Below are 18,572 nucleotides of genomic sequence, written 5' to 3'. Positions count from 1 at the left end.
AGCTTTTGTTTGCTACTCACCAAAGCATTCATTACATATTTAATATTTCTTGTTTCACTCAAGCACATTTGTTGTGTTTGAAGGTTTATTTTTATTTATTTTTTATAAAATTAGCTTTTTAGTCCCTCTAATATAATGGTTTGTTTTCATTTTGGTGCCCTTAATTTTTTATTCCTATTTTAGTTATTATAATTTTTTATATTTTAATTCCTATAATTTTTTCTTATTTGATCTTAGTCCTTTGATGAGTTAGACATCTCCTAAATTTAATAGACAAAACCTAAAAACATAATAAAAGCAATATATATATATATAATAGAAACCAAAAAAAAAAGTCAAAACCAAAAGTTATTTAAGTGAACGAAAGACGAAATTGGTTAAGTTTTTCAAAAAAATAATTCAAAACAAATTTTTAATAATGAATCCATTATGATTAAATGGTTAAATTTTATTGGACGGTGAAAAAAGATTTTACACTAACTATATTTCCTCTTAATATATTTTATGAAAACTTCAATGCAAAAAGTTGAATTGATAAAACTAAACGACCATAAAACATTGTTAAAGGTGTAAGTTTACCAAGTTTAACATTTCACATCAATTAATATTGTCCTTGTATGCATAGACACAATGATTTTATCATGATTAAAACTATTAAGCTATGACTAAATAATATGTTTACCAATTCAATGATCCACTTTTACGAATAGGACAAAATTTAAGTACAGTAACTTTCAATTAGAACTTGATATTAACAAGTCGCACAATAAACATTAACATTAAAGTTCAAATGATCGGTAATACTTTGAACACACATCCATTGAGAGAGTTTGAAGTCTCCTCCCTACCTTTCAGCCCAAATCCTTGGCAATCAAAACATCTACACGACGCAATGCAAATATCGAATCCAGTGAAAATCCTCCAGATTTTGAAGCAAAAGCAATTTCCCATCATATATTATGTTCGTGTTTAAATATATGATTATTTTTTTAGTTATCTTTTATATAATTATTTTTTATTAAAATATCTTTAATTGCTTTACAATAAATAATATAAATTAAAAAGATAAATGTATTTTTCTTATAAGAATCAAAGATGACTAATACATGTTAATTAATTGGATAAAAAGTAATTAAATAAAAAGAGAACGATAACGAATCTCATTAATTTTAAGGGTAATTGTGAAAAAATAATATAAATTACTAATAAAATGTTACTAATTAAATTGACCTATTTTCTTAAATAGTGGAATTGGTTAATTAAGCTTGAAGCTTGAAGGTAATATATTGCTATAAATTAAAATATAAAATAATAAAATATTTAATTAATTTAAATAAAATAATAATATTAAAAATAATTGAATTAATAACTTAGTACATAATAATTTATTAAAAGATGATTGGCTTAACGAGGATTTTAAATTTATCTGTCTCTTATAAATTTTCCAACGTGCCTTGTTCCCATCCTTATGGTAGCGGAAGAGTATTTATTGAAAGTTGAAAGAAAACATAAGGCAATGGATTGGGTATGAGATGGTGAAATCCGGGAATAGGAATATGGAATCAACCGCAAAAGTTCACCCTTCCAATGATCCTGAACTCGATCCCGACTCTTACGCCCTCGAGAAGTTCAGACTATACGAAACCAGAGCGGTAGGTAATTGGATTTTGTTATTATTCATCCATTCATCACCAAATCGAATATTTTGTAATTGGAATTGCAGAGGTTTTACCTGATCGGTAGTGATCGGAACAAGAGGTTCTTCCGGGTGTTGAAAATCGATCGGTCAGAGGCGTCTGATCTGAATATCAGCCAAGACCCCGTGCTGTATTCTCCCCAGGAAATCAAGAGCTTGCTTCAGCGGATTGCTGAAGGTAACAGGGCCACTGGCGGCCTCACTTTTGTCGCTAAGGTTTTCGGGATTGCCGGTTAGTACTAATCATTTCTATTCTATTCTATTCCCCTGCCTCCCGGAATCATTTATCTTTTATACTTCCTCTCCAGGCTGCATCAAGTTTCTCGAGTCCTACTATTTGATTCTCGTTACCAAGCGCAGACAAATTGGTTCTATTTGTGGCCATGCAATCTATAGCATCAAGGAGAGCCAATTGATAGCGATTCCGCATGTTTCAATTCAATCTGATTTAGCCCACTCTAAGACTGAGCTCAGGTCCAACCCCGACTACTTATAACTTCTTCCATTCCTAAACAACACAAATTAACATTACCTCTTCTTACTACAGGTACAAAAAGCTTTTGTCTAGTGTCGATTTGACCAACGATTTTTTCTTTAGTTACACTTACCCTATAATGCAAAGTTTGCAAAAGAACGTCTCCTCCAGCTCCAGTCAAGAGGGAGGGATGCCATATGATAATATATTTGTTTGGAATGCCTATTTGACACAAGCAATCAGATCAAGATGCAATAACACCATTTGGACCATAGCTTTAGTTCATGGTCATTTTAGGCAGGTTTGTTGCTTCCTTTCTGCTGTCTGCTATTCATCAATGTAAGCTTTTTTGGACCATGCATTTTCATTAGATCCATGATAAGATGAACATTGTGTGAACTTTACAATTGTTGGAACTTGGGATAGAATAAACACGTGGTTGGGTTCAATAATCAAATAACAAAATGCCTTCATTCTCCCTGTCTTGGTTTGATCACTTGGATGAGAATGAGGTTGGCAGATACACTGTAGTCCTTGCCACCAATTCTTCTATTTCTTTTGCAGGTTTGTCATTCATCAATATCTTAGAGTCTATATCTCACCACACCACCGTTGAATCTTTTCTGAATTCAATGGCTTGGCTTACTGCTTAATCGTATGATAATGGCCTGGTAAAAGTTTGTTTCTGTATTGACCAATTAGACAGAATTTCAGGTTCCTGTATTATTTACTTTAATGCAATAATTACTGCCAAGTGCTGGGGTAACAGTGATGGCTGAGAACAGAATACATTATTGGTTGATGGGATGGGATGCAGTTGATGGTAATTGGAAGAAATGAGATTTGTCAAAAAAACTTGTCTACTCTAAAACTTATTTCCGTAATAACTCACCTTAAACATATTTTTTAGAAATATTGATTTCAAAACCATTTTGAAGTCATTTTTTATGAATAAAAACACAAAAAATGGAACCATACAAACCCTTGGCTTTCTTGACTATGTTTGTCACTTCATTCAGTTGATAGCGGGATTCGGTCTTTAGATTCCATTAGGGTGTTTTCCTGTAAATCCCATTTCTTGTGCCTTATATTCACTTTCCAACAAATAATCACAATTTTATTTTTAGATTCAAATATGAATTCCGTTAGAGAGAAAATAGGGAAAGTACTACCATATGGTTATAATATATGCTCCAAAATTTGCAAAGCAAGAAGGGAGGGGAAATAATCAATAATGCAGCAACGCTTGGGAGATTTAGTTCATTGACTTCATTCAATCATGCCTTTTGATGTAAATGATCTTCTATGCCTCAGAAGAGCTATCTAAGTGTTTCATTTCAACAATTTGTTTCCTTTTGGAAATATAATTGGTCCACATGATTATATAGTTTCTATTTATACAAATTTAGATTTAGATACATACACATACAGATATGCTTCGTTGCCTTTCCCCCCCACTTTTATCATGTGATTTTGTTGTACTGTCAATTAGTTTTACTATCCACAGTGATTGCCATTGTATAACCAATTTAGGATTTTAAAAATGGCAGATTCGTCTATCAATTTTTGGGAGGGACTTCAGTGTTTCCTTGATTTCTAGACGATCAAGACATTTTGCAGGGACGCGGTATGTTCTTGTTTTGATATTTCATTCATGTTCCACTTATTATACAATTGATTCAGATGCCATGAAATAATTGTGATAATTTAAATTAGATAAGTATTCTCTAAGTTTTCGTGTTATATTTTAATTTTGTCATTAGAACTGTTCTGTTAAATTTGTAGCCACATATGATTGTTCTTTTTAAATATATAATAACTTAAGATTGCTCCTCCTCTCTCTCTCTCTCTCTCTCTGTGATCGAAGGTTAAGGGAACTATTTTTTTTTTTTGTGAATTGTTAATGGAACAATTTGGTACACTGAATATGTTTCCAACTTCTCATCTTATTATTGAAGCAGTTTTCTATGGGGTTTGAATGACTAGACCACTGCTAACAATAGTGGTTGATAGGATGGATAATAGTTGTAGTTCCTTCAAAAGTGAAAAAAATACTCATTAGAGACCAAGTCAAACCATATTATAAACTGCTTTTGGTTTGTTTTGTTAGATAAGGAAGGATATTCTAAATTTCTAATGTTTGAAGATTGTACTGACGTAGGGTATCCTTACAAGTCTTAGTCCTTTCCTACATTTGATTATAAAGAATTTAAGTTGTCTGGTGTTTATGCTCTTTTATCCAAATGATTACAGAAATGAGTAAAGAATTTCTAGCTTTCATTTAGATTTCTAAAAACATGAAAGTTTGGAAGGATGTTTGACTTCCAAAGTTTCAAAGCTAGAAACTGGGCAACCACAATGGAGGACAATCAAGTTGAGGAAAAGCTGTTGTAGTATAAGGATGAGAAAGAGGATCAAGGGGTCTTGCTTTGTGGACCATTGAAGGATTTAAGCAAAGACTGTAAAAATTGAATCTGCTTGTGTATAAGTATAATAAATTCTCCATGTATTAGATTAATTGATTTTATCCAGTGATAAGGTTAGAAATTCCTTGTGAGTCAATTTATAAGGATTTGATTCTTCAAAAATCATAAATATGTTGGTATGGGGAGTCTAATCAACCAAAGCTCATCACATGAAGGCTGTTTGTGCTAGGTTGACTTCTTATGGGCTTTTAGCCTTGATGTCTGAGCATCTAAATACCCAAATTCATTGCACGTGTGTTCCACTTCAATGTGCAATTTGTATAAAACACATATCATGTTCTAAGTGACAAATTATGTTTGTGTCTTTCAAACTCAACGTTTTGGATAGCATTTATACAGTAAGTTTTACCCCCATAGGCAATTATTTGCTGTGATTTGTCCAGGGAAGGATTGAAGGAGGAGGAGCAACAAACCAGGTTAGCTTCTTATTCTCTCTTTGCGATGGATACCTCTATAAGGTTATCCTTTATTGGAGAATTTGGGAAGATTTGCTTTGTTCCTCATTCATGTTAGACGCATCATCATCATCTTTCTCTCTTTCTTCTTGAGAGAATATTCTTAGTTTCTTTCTTTCTTTTCATGATTCTTTGCTCTTGTTTCTCACCACCTTTGTCCATCTCTCATTTAAATGGCTCTGTTTTTCCTATATGTTTCACATTCCTAGTTATTCTGAAATATCTTGTGTTTGAGACTGCCTTTATCTGATGCCATCTCAGTCATTGCCTTTGAACTTGTGTATGATTTATTTTTCACCTTCTCATTCCCCTCTGATGATACATATTACACAACTGTTTTCTTTTCTCCTCTTTTGATTGGTCTCATGCTCCTTTCCATTACCTTGATCTGTTTATCACAACTGTCTGTTTTAAAGGAACTTGAATATTGCTCTTTATTTATGCTGAAGGTATGTTGAATTGTTTTGAAAAGAAATGAGTTCTTTTCTCTAAAAAAAATCATTTCAACGTCTTCCTTGCGGGGTAAATGTGCTTTGGAAATGATTGGGAAAACTATTATTACTGTAGTCCACATTCCCCTTCTTTCTGTAGACCTAGGTTTCATTCTTAGTTTTAGATTATTTTTTTTTCAGTAACCCATTGTTTCCTACTTGTTTACCAAATTTCTAAGTGGTTTGTACTTTGTAAAAAAGGTGTAGCTTTATACTTCCTAGCAAAGAATTTAAACTCATGATCTCTGCTTAATCATTAAGTCTTAAAAAAGTTGCGTAGATTTGGGGGCCTGTTATTTTGATTCTCTTGCCTAACTCGGTTTATCATTCCTCTATTTTTTTCAAGTTGTCCTTTTTTGCAAGGAGAAATTATGGTGTGCAATTGTTTAGGCTGTGATGCTGGTAGTAGTTGTATATATTTTGTATATTTGACTAATTATAGGCTTTGCATTGTATGGTGTCATTTAATGTAATGATTAGTACCGTATTTGTTGGTGTGCTTTGCAAAGAATCTCTTATATGTTGAGTTTTGTGACATTGGATTGTTTTTCCTAGAGCTTATCATTATTGTTATGGCAGGGGAGACTTCTACTCTATAGTAAATAAGTTTCTGCAGAAGTATAATTTGTTATCATATTTTAATTGTTCTCTAGTGTTCTATTCTATATATTTTACTTTTTTACTGTGGTTGCTGAACAAAAGCTTTTTCTATTGTGGCTTATCATCTAGAGCAGAGAGTCCACTGTACACTATTGGTTGAACATTTGCTTGTTGATGCTTGTTTTCTTCATATTAAGCAGATTTGTGCTGGTTGGATTGGAATATATAGCAGTGATTAAACATGACAATATTCTTTGATATCAGGAATTATCTGTATTTTGCAATTTGCAATGATATTTGGTTTTACATTGTGTCTATCTGGCTAAAATAATAATGGTTGGATTATTTTTCTTTGTCATGAATTGTTTCTGCAGGTACTTGAAAAGGGGTGTGAATGATCGGGGGAGGGTTGCTAATGATGTTGAGACAGAGCAGATTGTCCTTGATGAAGAATCAGGCTCTTGCAAGGGAAAGATGAGTTCAGTTGTGCAAATGCGTGGATCAATACCACTTTTCTGGTCACAAGAAGCATCAAGATTTAGCCCCAAGCCTGATATAATTTGTATGAGAGTAGTTGAGATTAATATTTATCCTGTTCATTGTTAAATTCTATGCTGTTATAATACATCTAGCTCTCTTTTGACGCCCCCCACGTTTTGACTTCCAGTGCAGAGGTATGATCCAACATACCAAGCAACAAAATTGCATTTTGAAGACCTAGCTAAGAGATATGGCAATCCAATTATTGTTCTGAATTTGATTAAGGTAATTCCTCATATAAAAATAGTTAGTGCATTAACAAATATGAATTTACATGTTTTTTTTATTCCTTTCCCATTTTTTCTTTGCATTAATGAATTGCTTCTTTTATAAAAAGATAATTTATACTTTCTTGTTACTCATCTAAATGATGAAATACAGACAGTTGAGAAGCGGCCTCGAGAAATGATGTTGAGGCGTGAATTTGCAAATGCTGTTGGGTATCTGAACCAAATTCTACCAGTGGAGAACCATCTTAGATTTATTCACTGGGATTTTCACAAGTTTGCAAAGAGGTAAGCATGTTACGCTTTATCTTTTTGTCTCACAGTAGCAGTCTCTTCATTTTTTTTTTTTTGCATTTCAAATTTAAATCTGACTATTTCCTATTCTTCTCTGTCATTTTCAAAGCAAGTCTGCCAATGTTTTGGCAGTTTTAGGAGCTGTAGCAAGTGAAGCGCTTGATTTAACTGGTTTTTACTACAGTGGTAAACCCAGCATCATTAAGAGAGCCAACAAGAGCAATCAAACAAGCACAGGGAGGTATGTCCATCATTGAAATTGTTACTTAACATTAAAACAGTCTTTTTCTTGTTTCTTCATGTAAGTTTTAGTTGAACCATAACTCTTAACTTGAAAGAAAGCAAAGATATGAAAAATGCAGGGATCTGTGACCTTTTCCCCTTCATAACTTTTGTTATGAGGTTTAACGACATGTTGTTCTAGAGACAGACTCGCTGTTATATATGCTCTTTCCACAATTAGAGGATATAGAACTAGTAGTCTCCATTAAAATGATAAAATGATTGAATAAGCTCATATCCTTTCTTTTCATTTTTTGGATCTTATACTTAAGATTTCCTGTGTTATCTATTTTTGGATTTTGAACTAGAAGATTGCTTTGGATAATCAGTTTTCGATGACTGAGGGGAAACTTGATTTAACCTGTAATGAATAATGATGATTGCTGGCAATACTGAACTGCTAGGTCTTAGTAGCAAGGCCACCCAAGAAATAATAGCATTATACGTCTTAGTAGCAATGCCACCCAAGAAATAATAGGCATTACACCAGTAGTCAACTATCTATGTTATCTCTCCTATTAGGGCCTTTAAGCCTAGGCTCCATTTTGGGGGATAAGATGTAGTTTAAAACTGTAATTTGATTCTGGTTTTATATTTGTATTGCACAAGGATTTATAAAGTAAATTGTAATTTTACATTTAAGTCTATGTTGTTGATTAGATGTATGATTTAGATTTTATAATAACACATAATATTGTTACCATAACTTCAAACTTAAATGCATAAATAATTCAATGAGTATTTTATTTTGATGGTGGTAAGGTAACAACACTTGTGGCTATATCAGTAGAGTCTCTACTGGAAAAATGGAAAATGTTAGAGATTTAATATAAAATCATTGATGCCAGTGTTATTTCCAGGTGATTCTTATTTTTACTGAATATTATTGCAGTTCTATTTTATAATTGTAAAGGTGCAAGATGCTACTTTAGAGAAAGGAAGTTCTATTTTTATTTTCAACTCATTATGTATTTTTATAGGGATACTTCACTGAGAGATCTGAGAGCTAGTTCTGTGGATCTTGTGAGGATTGGGAACAGTAATGAAATGCTAAATTCTGTGGTTAATCAAGACAAAGAGACTGACATGAACCATAAGAATAAAAAAGATAATTTTGGTAGTGATGCACCACATTTTCAGAGTGGAGTTCTCCGTACTAACTGCATTGACTGCTTGGACCGTACAAATGTTGCCCAGTATGCATATGGTCTTCAAGCTTTAGGACGCCAGCTCCATGCAATGGGTTTGACTGATGTTCCAAAAGTGGATCCTGATAGTAGTATTGCTGCAGCTCTAATGGATATGTATCAAAGTATGGGAGATGCTCTTGCCCAGCAATACGGTGGCTCTGCTGCTCACAATACTGTATGACATATTTTGTGGGATTCTAAATTTATGTAATCTGCTGACTACTCTTGCTTATTTGCATCTTCTTCTGCAGCTGTTGTGATATATGTAACATATTTTGGTGGATGACAGGTGTTTCCAGAGAGGCAGGGAAAGTGGAAAGCAACAACACAATCAAGAGAATTTTTAAAATCCATAAAACGATACTATAGCAATGCTTACACAGATGGTGAAAAACAAGATGCAATAAACTTGTATTATTCCTTCCACCTATTTTATCTCAATAGTTTTCTTTTCCTTTCCTAGATGGAATTCATAGTTCATCTTTAGTAAGATTTTATATATTTAGGTTTCTAATGTTCAAATACTCGTCCCTTAATTAATCCTGTCTTGAATAAATAATAAATAATTTTAAACATTTAAGACATTGTTCTATTGCCAGGTTTTTAGGTTACTTCCAACCACAGGAAGGGAAACCTGCGCTCTGGGAGCTGGATTCAGATTATTATCTCCATGTATCTGGGATTGGGGATGATCTAATTCCTGAGAAGTGGTGAGTCCTCGTTAAAATGGCTGGTATTAAAATCAGTGGCGTGCTTCTATGATACGTTACATTCGGCATTGGTTTTCTCATTTTTGTATTGCATATATTTTTTATTGTTTATTTTCCCTATCAATCTTCAATTTCTTCCTGAATTTTGCAGTTCTGAACCAAATCTCAGTTCTTCTGGAAGAGGTGGAATGATATTCACGCCTATACCAGCTTGCAGAGAAGACTTCTCTCGCATAAAGTTGACATCATTTGACAAGTTAATTGAAAAGACCTGTAGTACAATTAAAAATGTAAGACTATGCCGTGAGCCGGATCAGAGACCAGGTGGGGTTTCTGGAAACAGTGGTGTAGCACCTGATGCAGCGTAATTTCTCTTTTCTGAGTTGCTGTTTAATGATTTTACTTCTGAATTTTATTTTGGTTTAATTACTCTGCAGCGTGATAGAACATTATGGCGGAAGTTGATCCATGTAGCCGACCCCACCTAGTGGGATAAGGCGTTGTTGTTGTTGTTGTTGTTGTTGTTAATTACTCTGCAGGTCCCTGAACTTTTACCAAATTTTTAATTATGTCCCGGGAACTTTTTTCCCCTTTCAATTGGATAAAAGTTCAAGGACCCAATTGAAACAAAAAAAGGTTCAGGGACATATTTGAAAATGACAAATAGTTCAAGGACCTAATTAAAAAATTGTGAATCTCTCCAAGCTAGTCTTTTCACCCCTGCATGTTCTAAACTTGTTGAAGAACCTAAGAATACTGAGTTTAGAACCTGCAAAAGTGAGAATACAAGCCTACAAAGGTGAGAATACAAGCCTACAAAGGTTGGTAATTTTTAATTAGGTCCTTGAACTTTTTCATTTTTAAATAAGGCCCTGAATATTTTTTTTCAATTAGGTCCCTGAACTTATTTTTTTTAATTAGGTCTAACATGGACCTAATTAATAAATACATACAAGTTCAGGGAACCAATTGAAAGAAAAAAAAAGTTCAGGGGACCTAATTAAAAAATTTAGTAAAAGTTCAGGAACCTGCAGAGTAATTAAACCTTTTGTTTTCCTTTTTACTGATTGCTGTCCTTTTCTCATTATGCATATGTAAATACTAGAATTTTTCCTGCCATTCCATTTAAAACCAGATTCATGTAGCTTTGCTTCTTGTTGATTTAAGACAACAGTTGCTTATATTTGTCTCTTCTTTCCTGCTTCTTAATACTTGCTTCACTGAGATTTGTTGTTTCTGTTATTTTTTCAAAAATTGAATTAGTCACATGCTGTATTTCCTGTGCTTTACCTTATGTCCCTTCAACTTATTTTTATCTCAATGCAGAGTTGTGTACTACATAGTTTTTCTTTGGTTGTTTTCCGCTTGCCTCTTATATTTTGTAATTATGGACAATTTGCAGTGTGTTTGGCTAAGATTTTCAAAAAACTTTGATTCCCAATGCACTTTTCACACTTTTTCAGTAGCATTTATAGGAGTTTATTATTCCTTTTGCTCAACTCCCACTGGCTTTGAACAACATCTAATATAAACAAACCATTAATTAGTTTGTTAATTTCAGTACCATGATTGGTAGAAGATAATCTCTCTTATCTGTAAGCGTAGAGTCTTCATTTCTAGATCAATGTAAATTTCTTGCTTAAACTTAGTTGCTGTGTCAGCCACCCCTTCCACCCTAACCACATATATTCTCATTTTGGATGGGAAAAAGTGGGCAGAATGTCTGACTAGTGTGAGTAGCAAAAGGTATTCTGAGCTGTAGGTAACTTGAGGTAATTTTGTTGAGTCACTGATTGCCTGCTGATTCCCAGTGAGATACAGCTCAAAAGCCCAAATTGGCTTTTCGGCCAGAGAAAGTATGAAGAGGGTTCCTCTGCTGCAAAAGTTGCTTCTTGTGAATCTGACGTTGAAGGATCTCATGCTAATGGCTTTTGTGACTTGAATTGGCTTTCCTCTGGCAATGCTATGAATGAAGAAGATGTTTTCCAAAGGTATGTATCTCAAAAGTGCATCATCCTTCCAAGACTTTGATGCACCTTCCATTTTATGCTTTGATGTTCAGTATCCCATTTGGTCATTTTTCTATTGGCAAACATTTTCACTTTAGGTCACCACTAACCCATTTGTATGTTTACTTAGGGCATTGTGATTTGTTAGCTTTAGACAGAGCTGAGATATGCTGATTAACTGACCAAGCTTAGTGCATTTGAATCTGATTTGTTAAGTGGAGCTAGAGCTGTTAATATTTTAAATGGCCACATATAATTCTAAACCTAGTTAATTTTCTGCAATTAGCAATAACCATGTCACAGTTGATTTAAATTATGATTCATGAAAGAATTTCCTTTAAAAGTTTATTAAGTGCAACTCTGGGTCTACTATATTCAAAACTACCAGAAAACAAAATTGTTTTATTACCACTAAATATTCCTCATTGGTTGAGAATCCTGTGTTGTCCGTTTGGAAGTATATGACCACTGTAGACAGTCCCACATTCTTCATTCTCATTTTATGCTTTTAGTTTTTTCAGTTTACAGACGATGGCATGATTCTCCTTTTATAATCTTGATTTTGTAGGTACCTTACAATGACCTCAGCAAATGAGGCCAACGGTTGGTATGGAGGTAGTCTCCTTGGTGATCAAGATGAAAACAGTGAGATATATGAACATTATGCAGAGTTATGTCAGGTATGTAACTTAACATGAATAATGATAATGCACACACTATTATGAATCTAGACTTAATTGAAGAAACACTAACCATTGCTTGCTTCAAAGTAGGCACTATAATAGAGGTACAGACCTCTACTTTAGTTTAACTACCTGCTGGGTTAATTGGTAATGTTTTTAATAGGAACTGAAACTTCTATTGAAATGATATAGAGAAGTCAGAGAACTGAGCTTTGATTACAATGTAATGAGCAAAAAATTGTGGAAACTGTAGAAGAAAGAAATATCTAGGAGAAGAGAGACTGTTCTGCCCAATAGCAATTGTCACCTAGAACGACAAAATACCCCCCTCTCCCCTCCAGACACGCTTTTTTGCATGATTCCACGCACTTCGTTACCAATGCTCTTGTGACAGCTGTCCATTCTTTAGAAGCCTCCACTGCCTCTCAAACAGAATTCCTATTCCTAATTAAGCACTATTCCTTTTCTTCTTTCTCTAGTAGACATTATCGTGGGCCCATCAGTTGTCTTTAATTTTTTTGTTGCAAATCGTGTTGGTGGGGGTAAAAAAACAATTGTGTGACTGATCAACCTATTGTATACTGTACAGACATATGAAAGGATCTTCTTGGTCTTGTCGTAATGGGGGGCATGGTGAAGAATAATAAATCCAAGGTCTGACTCAGCATCGAGTTCTAGCTGTGCAACCCAACATGCAAGAAATATATAAAGAAAGAAATAAACAACTAAATATGAAATGAGGCAGACAGATAAAAGAATAATAAATCTACACTAGGACGTCTTGTGTTATTCTTGTCTATGCATGTTTGCTGGTAAAATGTAGTTTTTACCCTCACCATCCTTGGCATATATATGCAGGGACCTGCCTTGGAACTTTTCCAAAATGACCCTGATAGGGAGCAACACTATGCAGATGCTTTAAGCACGAGTTCATATGAAATTGTTAATGATGCTGCCGTTGCAGCAGAAATGGAAGCAACTCTAAAGGAGTATGACCAAGTTGGTGCTGACCTTGGGATCATTCCCAAATCTTGTAAATTCTTTGCTGATGATCCGAGCTGGCTGACGAGATGGTTAACTGGGGACGAAAAAGTACCAAGGATATGATGGGACATTATTTTGACATGTGTAATTTGAACACTTATTTCTGTACTATTTTAACTCGCAGCTCCTTATACGAAAGTCATTGTTCTAAGTTTTCTAATCAATTGCCTGGCCTTAGAAATTTGCTTTTTTTTTTTTAAATGCATTTTCTCTCTCTCTCTCTCTCTATTTTCCCTTGATTAGTTCCTATTTTCGGTCCTATAATTTCACAAATTTTAGATTTTTGTTTCTATACTTTTCACTCTATTTAGGTTTTAGTTCTTACATTTTATTCTATTTATGTTTTGATCCTCATAATATAGCCATTGGTTCCACTGATTGGTCTTTAAAGGGCAAATATTTTGGCATGTTATTGATAATAGGGATTAAAATCAAAATATTTAAAACTTCAAGACGAAAAATTAAAATCACGGTAGACTTTAGCACTAAAATATTATATATATATATATATATATATATATATATATATATATATATATATCTTTTATACCTAAAAATTAAAAGGAAACAAATATTAGAGCTTGTTGGACTTGATTTTTTTTAATTTTATTTGGTTTAAATTTTTAATTAATAATTATAAAAAAATTTGCTTTAAAGAAAAATATGTATATTGTTTTACAAAGGAATGGTCATTAACTTGAGCTAATTAAGTATAATTTTTTAATCAATAAATGTTAATTTATTAGTTTTTTTTAGAAATGTCAATTGAAAGAATTCAAATTCGATTTCTCATCACTCTCTTCTTTTTTGTTCCTTCACCCTTTCTTAATCATTTGAACAACCTTATATTTCCTGATAATCAAGTATAGGTATACCTTTACAGGGGTTTAATTTATTTATGAAGACATTTTTGGAGGGAAACCAAGCTTGTAGTTGTGGGAGTAAGGGATTGGCATTGTAGAGGATGAATGGAGTCTATCCACATGTGTAAAACTTAGATAATGTAAAAGAATACATTTATGTGTGAATAAGGTTATAAATAACGAGCTTAATGGTTAGTAGTAATGATGTAAAATAATTTTTCGTTGTGAGGCAATAAAGTCTAAGAAATTTACCGGGAAGGAACATGTTTGAATTGAAAGGAACCGCAACTTGATATGTAATTGGAATTAGAAAGAGAGCAGAGAAGGGGATATAGATGCGCGTGGCAGCTGGAGTGAAATGTTTGTTGAGAGTCAGACAATGGAATTGGAGAGTTCAGGGGACGAAGCATTACTCTAGCGAAAGGGTCCTTCAGTTTTATGCTTCTTTCATGAATTCAGGGCATTCCCCTGACCAATTCACTTTCGCAGTCACTTTGTCCGCTTGTGCAAAACTCCAGAATCTTCATTTGGGCAGGGCAGTTCACTCTTGTGTAATTAAGAGCGGCCTTGAATCCACCTCCTTCTGTCAAGGCGCTCTTATCCATCTCTACGCCAAATGCAACTCACTCACTTGTGCTCGCACCATATTCGCATCTGCACCATTCCCCCACCTCCACACTGTTTCTTGGACCGCTTTAATCTCTGGCTACGTTCAAGCCGGCTTGCCCCACGAGGCACTCCACATATTTGACAAAATGCGCAACAGTGCTGTTCCAGACCAAGTGGCGCTTGTCACCGTCTTAAATGCTTACATCTCTTTAGGAAAGCTGGATGATGCCTGCCAATTGTTTCAACAGATGCCCATCCCCATCCGCAATGTTGTCGCATGGAATGTCATGATTTCTGGTCATGCCAAGACAGCCCATTATGAGGAGGCTCTTGCCTTCTTTCATCAAATGAGTAAGCATGGGGTCAAATCCTCAAGATCCACACTCGCAAGTGTTTTAAGTGCAATTGCCAGCTTAGCTGCCCTCAATCATGGCTTGCTAGTTCATGCACATGCTATTAAGCAAGGTTTTGAATCCAGTATATATGTTGCAAGTTCTTTGATCAATATGTATGGTAAGTGTCAAATGCCAGATGATGCACGCCAAGTATTTGATGCTATATCTCAGAAAAATATGATTGTCTGGAATGCCATGCTTGGAGTTTATTCACAGAATGGCTTTTTAAGTAATGTCATGGAGTTGTTTTTGGATATGATATCTTGTGGCATTCACCCAGATGAATTTACCTACACTAGCATTTTGAGCACATGCGCATGCTTTGAATATCTAGAAGTTGGCCGCCAGTTGCATTCAGCTATTATCAAGAAAAGATTTACCTCCAATTTATTTGTCAACAATGCGTTGATAGATATGTATGCTAAGGCTGGGGCTTTGAAGGAAGCCGGCAAACACTTTGAGCACATGACATACCGAGATCATATTTCCTGGAATGCCATTATTGTTGGATATGTGCAAGAAGAAGTGGAAGCTGGTGCTTTTAGTTTGTTTCGGAGAATGATTTTAGATGGTATTGTACCTGACGAGGTATCTTTGGCCAGTATACTTAGTGCTTGTGGAAATATTAAGGTACTAGAAGCAGGACAGCAGTTCCATTGCCTGTCAGTTAAGTTGGGTCTTGAAACAAACCTTTTTGCTGGAAGTTCTCTTATTGACATGTATTCCAAGTGCGGGGATATCAAAGATGCACATAAAACTTATTCTAGCATGCCTGAGCGGAGTGTGGTCTCTGTGAATGCTCTGATTGCAGGATATGCTCTAAAAAACACAAAAGAATCTATTAATCTTCTTCATGAGATGCAGATATTGGGACTGAAGCCATCTGAGATTACATTTGCAAGCCTCATAGATGTTTGTAAGGGTTCTGCCAAGGTAATTTTAGGCTTGCAGATCCATTGTGCTATAGTGAAGAGGGGTCTTTTATGTGGTAGTGAATTCTTAGGGACCTCTTTGTTGGGCATGTATATGGACTCACAAAGGCTTGCAGATGCAAACATTCTTTTCTCGGAGTTTTCTAGCCTTAAAAGCATTGTAATGTGGACCGCTTTAATTTCAGGACATATTCAAAATGAGTGCAGTGATGTGGCCTTAAACTTGTATCGAGAAATGCGTGACAACAATATCTCACCTGACCAAGCAACATTTGTTACTGTTCTTCAAGCTTGTGCTCTCTTATCCTCGTTGCATGATGGTAGAGAGATACATTCTCTAATCTTCCATACTGGTTTTGACTTGGATGAGTTAACCAGCAGTGCCCTTGTAGACATGTATGCAAAATGTGGGGATGTAAAAAGTTCTGTTCAAGTTTTTGAAGAATTGGCTACTAAAAAGGATGTGATTTCTTGGAATTCAATGATAGTTGGATTTGCCAAAAACGGTTATGCAAAATGCGCCCTGAAGGTCTTCGATGAAATGACTCAATCATGCATTACCCCAGATGATGTCACATTTCTTGGAGTGCTTACCGCTTGTAGCCATGCAGGGTGGGTTTATGAGGGTCGTCAAATTTTTGATGTCATGGTAAATTATTATGGCATTGAGCCCCGAGTAGATCACTATGCCTGCATGGTTGATCTTCTTGGTAGGTGGGGTTTTCTCAAAGAAGCTGAAGAGTTCATTGACAAACTTGAAGTTGAACCCAATGCTATGATTTGGGCCAATTTATTGGGTGCTTGCAGAATACATGGGGATGAAAAAAGGGGACAGAGGGCAGCTAAGAAACTTATTGAACTAGAACCCCAAAGTTCTTCTCCATATGTACTGCTTTCTAATATGTATGCTGCATCAGGAAATTGGGATGAAGCTAGATCTTTGAGGAGAACAATGATAAAGAAAGATATCCAAAAGATTCCTGGGTGTAGCTGGATTGTAGTCGGGCAAGAGACAAACCTATTTGTTGCGGGTGATATATCGCATTCTAGTTATGATGAAATTTCAAAAGCATTAAAGCATCTGACAGCACTAATTAAAGACAACAACAGATTCCAGGACATTGTAATTTCCTGGGTTGGTCAAATTTAGTTATTCAATATGATCGGAAGTCAAGTGATCAACTCAGATTTGTTTCTTGACACAAAAGAACCTTACATAAAGGAAATAATCATAAAGGATGAGTATGGATTTATTGTTGTTTTTTGGTAAACAGTAGCAGTATTATTTGCAGTCAAAGATGCTTGATAAGTAGTCTTTTTACTCTGGATATTTATTGCTGTGAACAATATCATGGAAAATGAGAACTATAGAAGACCAAAAAGGTACTGTCATATGGCAATATAGGCGTTTCTTCTAGAATCTGACTTAGAACTTGGAAGATGTGTTTTCATAAAGCGCTACAGAAAATGCACAATTAGAGGAGGATTTGAAAGATTTTTTTTTTCTTAAATATTTGTGATACAGTAATATCTTGTGGACTGAACTTGTTTGGTGGAGGAAGGTTCTGCCAAGAAGTTTGAAGCTTATGAAAGGAACCATCCTCATGAATAGTAAATTGAAGATGAATTATAGTGATCAAGGCACCATAATTTTATCTTATATTACAAGACAAATGTACCACTACTCTGCATCAAGTATCTTGTAGATGCTCTAAGATACATGCGCATGCGTACAGACTAACATTTTCTAGAGGCTGAACTTTTTATGGCAAAGCAGTCTTGGTAAGAGAAATTTTTAGGTGTCTAAGGGAAAAGAGTTTTCCCTTGCTATGTGCTATTGAATGTGTATCACCTTATCATATCGTTGAAAATGTAGTGGATTGGATTGGATATAGATATAGTGACCCACATAACTTAGGTGGTACACATTCAGTAGTATAGAGCAAAAGAAATTTCTTATTCCCAAAGTAGCTTGAAGTTTCTCCTTGTTTTATGTACGTCACAGATGGTGTTGGAAGAGAAAACAGCTTTTATTACAATTTATCAAAGTTTTGGTTTTCAAGCTTGCTTGCGGTTATTGTAAATGGTTCTAAAGCATTACCAGACTGAGTCTCAAGTGTATTAGACGACCCTATATATCTTTTCCTTTAAATTGCTAGTAAGTGTGTCACTCTATTGGAAGCTATTGGCTTCTATTGGAAGTTGGTGAAAAGAAATGGGATGCAACATGATAGAATCTATTTTATCCAATTCTATCCAATATTCTCATTTTCTTCCCTTCGAATTTGGGGTATGATATGGAATCACTCTGACAGTGTTATAAGGCTTCTCCTTCCATCCATCCACATTCCAAACAACGGTATGGAAACTTTATTCCATTTTGATAAAATATTCAAATAATGATATGATTATTTTTACTTTATTATATTCCATTCTATTTTACCTATTTATTTTTAGTTAGACTCATATTTAGATATCCAAACATAATCAAAGTTTCACGGTGTTATGTCTAATTTGAATCCAACAACTGAAAGAGTTTCATTACTTTACCGGTTTACCTCATCTTACATTGTATGTGGCGTATTTTCCTG

General features: G+C 34.6%; 2 protein-coding genes across 3 annotated transcripts; both read left to right on the top strand.

Annotated features, from left to right (window-relative positions):
- The first annotated feature begins 1,451 nt into the window (after positions 1–1,451).
- On the top strand, positions 1,452–13,342 carry LOC100800092 (phosphatidylinositol-3-phosphatase SAC1). 2 transcript variants are annotated; one of them, XM_006591876.4, is made up of 17 exons: positions 1,459–1,652; positions 1,724–1,928; positions 2,005–2,170; positions 2,244–2,472; positions 3,722–3,798; positions 5,041–5,073; positions 6,578–6,765; positions 6,871–6,968; positions 7,125–7,258; positions 7,374–7,505; positions 8,527–8,911; positions 9,026–9,147; positions 9,336–9,446; positions 9,598–9,810; positions 11,258–11,437; positions 12,024–12,135; positions 12,997–13,342. In XM_006591876.4, exons 1-17 carry the CDS (start codon positions 1,533–1,535, stop codon positions 13,243–13,245), a joined length of 2,754 nt encoding a protein of 917 aa, XP_006591939.1. In that variant the 5' UTR covers positions 1,459–1,532; the 3' UTR covers positions 13,246–13,342. The 2 variants fall into 2 exon arrangements, with proteins under 2 accessions (XP_003539820.1, XP_006591939.1); XM_003539772.5 differs by lacking the exon at positions 5,041–5,073 and having other exon boundaries at positions 1,452–1,652.
- Positions 13,343–13,880: 538 nt separating this feature from the next.
- Positions 13,881–18,284, top strand: LOC100800995 (pentatricopeptide repeat-containing protein At3g09040, mitochondrial). The gene has a single exon (XM_003540511.5). The coding sequence runs from the start codon at positions 14,381–14,383 to the stop codon at positions 17,129–17,131; it is 2,751 nt and encodes a 916-aa protein (XP_003540559.1). The 5' UTR covers positions 13,881–14,380; the 3' UTR covers positions 17,132–18,284.
- The last annotated feature ends 288 nt before the right edge of the window (positions 18,285–18,572 follow it).

Source organism: Glycine max, chromosome 12 (genome assembly GCF_000004515.6).
Source record: "Glycine max cultivar Williams 82 chromosome 12, Glycine_max_v4.0, whole genome shotgun sequence".
NCBI lineage: Eukaryota > Viridiplantae > Streptophyta > Magnoliopsida > Fabales > Fabaceae > Glycine > Glycine max.
The sequence above is the reverse complement of the archived record's forward strand: the minus strand, read 5'-3'. Positions and strand labels throughout refer to the sequence as shown.